Here is a 2,912-nt window from a genome sequence, read left to right on the forward strand (position 1 = left end):
AATGAACATGCAATTTGGCTGACATCATGCTTTGACAGAGTTGCATATCATACATAGCATACAGCTTTGCACACAGGCTTTGCTTGTTTGTTTCTTTTATTTATATCCCACCTTCATTCCAAAATAAGATACAAGGCAGTTTATAATGAAGTTATTCATTGACTGAAAAGCTGGAAAATGTCCAGAGGAGGGCAACCAAGATGATAGAAAGTCTGGAAACCAAGCCTTAGGAGGAATGATTTATGGCAGGGATTCCCAACCTTTTTGACTAGTGGAGCCCTTTTCAACTTGGCAAAATAAACTTGGCAAATTTCCATTCAGAATGTAATTTCTTGTTTTCTTATTTTGATCCTACTTTTTGTTTCTTATTCTTTAATTTTGTTCAATTCTTATTTCTTTCATTTTCCTAGAGCAGCTGCAGAGCACCTGGGAAGTGCACACTGAGCCCTAAGGGCTCCTCGGAGCACAGGTTGGGAACAGCTGATTTAGAGAATTGGATATGTACACCTTGGAGAAGACAGAGAAGTGACATGATAGCCATCTTTAAATATCAGAAAAATGTCATGTAGAAGATGGAAAGAGATTGTTTTCTCCTTCTTCAGAGACTAAAAGACAAACCAGTGGATTTAACTTATATGAAAAAGGTTTCCACTTAAATAACTTGTTTACTGTAAGAGCTGTTCATCATTGGAATGGACTGCCTTGGGGAATGGCGGACTTTCATCTATGGTCTTTAAACAGAGTTTGATCATCTTTCAGGACTGCTTTAGTTATATATTCCTGCATGGCAAGGGGCTGAAATAGACGGCCCTTGTGGTCCCATCTAATTCATATTCTATTATTGTACTATGCAACTCTTGTACTGAATGGCAACACTATGCAGCTGAATGCACAACCAAAGGAGTCCTACCAGTAGGGTTGCCATAAGTCAGGACCTCCAAACCGGGACAAATGTAGGACAAAATTTTCAAATGTAGGGCGCATTTTTTTTAAAATGGAGGACACGCGAAAAAATCGGATGGTTTTAAAAAAAAGTTCATATAAATGCAGGTTTCTTAGGCATGATCAAAATGGAGGACATTTGGGCATTATTCCTAGACAGATGGCACAAATGGACTTCCCTTTCTGGCCAAACCATCCCCCTCCCCATTCCAAAGCACACGACAGCACATTTGGGCATTGAACATGGCTTTACTTAACATGGTAATCTCTTGCATATTTCAGAGGCTTATTGCATAACCAAACTCTTTGGGTTTCACACTGAACATGGGTTCACATAGCTATGCATACTGAATATGTCAAGGTGGTTTAACAAGAAGTGATATGCCCTCGGTTTCACGTGTCTCGCACCAACTATACTTCTCAGAAGTGTGTACTTGGTCAAGGGACTTTGGTTTTTGTTCACTGCACATGAATTTGCACCTCCTCCTCCTCCTCTGCCTCCGCCTGCCTTGGCGCGCTCCCCATCCGCATGCACCGAAAGCAAGCAGGCAGCCACCCACCTCCTCTTCCGCCTCCGCCTTGCGCACTTCTGCGCAACCGCGCTGGGCGCTTGTCTTGGCCCCGGCCAGTGGCAGCGCACACTCACCCCTGCTTGCGCACAGGGCTAGAAAGGCGGAGGCGGAGGAGGAGGAGGCAGAGGAGGCAGAAGTGAATGGCTGGCTGCATGAGCAGCCGCGGCCATACACAGGGTGCGCGCGGGGGCAGAGGAGGCGGAGGAGGAGGCCTCCTCCTCCTCCGGTGGCTGCGGGCGGGGCAGTCCCCCCTTTTGGCTGGAAACCGGACCGGGACCAGGCCAGGACCGCCAAAAGCGGGATTGCCCCGCCTACAGGCAGGATATGGCATCCCTACCTACCAGCAATTTCAGCAAGCACAGCTGCACTTCCATGATCTTGTCAATGTTCTGCATCCAACAAAAATGTACAACTGCTTCCATGGTAGAACACAACATGCATAGGGCACCAAGAGGACTTCAGACAACAGTGGCAGAGTAGGCCAAACGCATCTAACATTTTAAACATTTATTTATCTTAACATTTTCATCCCTTATTTCAAGTTTGCAAACTTTCCAAGCTGGCATCCTGTTATGCCATTATGCCCATGTAAACTGAGTTTTGATTCTGTAAAGTTGAATGGCATCATCATAGAACATTTGTACTTTCAGGAGACAATAGAGATGTAGCAATGTCTTTGGGACCATTGTACAAGCCACCATAGTGCCATGGGTCCTATTAGCACTGCAGTGCAATGTGTCCCATTGCATAATGGGCCCCCACTGTGAATTGGGGCTCCTCACACAGTGCCCTGCTGTGCAGGTTACCCCAATATATATCAGTTCACTAGAAGGGCTGTATATTGTGTCACAGATGTAGCTACGTCATGGTAAAGTTACAAACTGTATCCTCTGAGGCTGGATTCCAGTCCCCATTTATTCCTCTCCTTTGCTACCCATTTCTGATATACCAAAAATTCTCACTGATACCTAGTAAGGACTAACAATTGTTGAGCTCCTGTAACTCAATTAATAACATGGTGTCTAATAATGTGGTAGCTGCCCACCTTTTCAAAGGCTGGGAAATATCTGCCAGTGGCTTTCTCGAGGATGGCTGCCGTTTCCTTCTCTTTCTCCTTCGCATCAATTTTTATGAAGGGCAGGATCATGATCATTTCATTCAGGTCCACAGCACCTTCACCATACATATCAATTCTGTAAAAAGAGAATGCTCTCATGATGCTTGCTAACCAACTATACCTATGTAGCTTAGGGGCTGTACAGACAGCCCCTAAGGGGTGGCCAGCAGCCTTCCCAATTATAGCCAGATCAGGCCACAGCAACTGCACACTGCAGCCCTGATCTAGCCTTTCCAGGGTGCAAAAAGAGTGCAACAGCCATGGTGCCGCAGCTTTACGGT

General features: G+C 45.5%; 1 protein-coding gene across 3 annotated transcripts in view; it reads right to left on the reverse strand.

The window, feature by feature from the left end:
- The window catches only part of LOC121919898 (glutathione S-transferase A3-like), an 88,485-nt gene that overhangs the window by 73,053 nt on the left and 12,520 nt on the right, over nt 1-2,912 (reverse strand). Inside the window, exon 4 of one of the 3 annotated variants that reach the window (XM_042446896.1) lies at nt 2,560-2,707. The exons of the other annotated variants lie outside the window; for them this stretch is intronic. Coding sequence (XP_042302830.1) covers nt 2,560-2,707 — 148 coding nt within the window. The remainder of the gene's footprint in view (nt 1-2,559; nt 2,708-2,912) is intronic. 3 annotated transcript variants of the gene reach the window in all.

The sequence above is a fragment of the Sceloporus undulatus genome, chromosome 1 (assembly GCF_019175285.1).
Source record: "Sceloporus undulatus isolate JIND9_A2432 ecotype Alabama chromosome 1, SceUnd_v1.1, whole genome shotgun sequence".
Taxonomy (NCBI): domain Eukaryota; kingdom Metazoa; phylum Chordata; class Lepidosauria; order Squamata; family Phrynosomatidae; genus Sceloporus; species Sceloporus undulatus.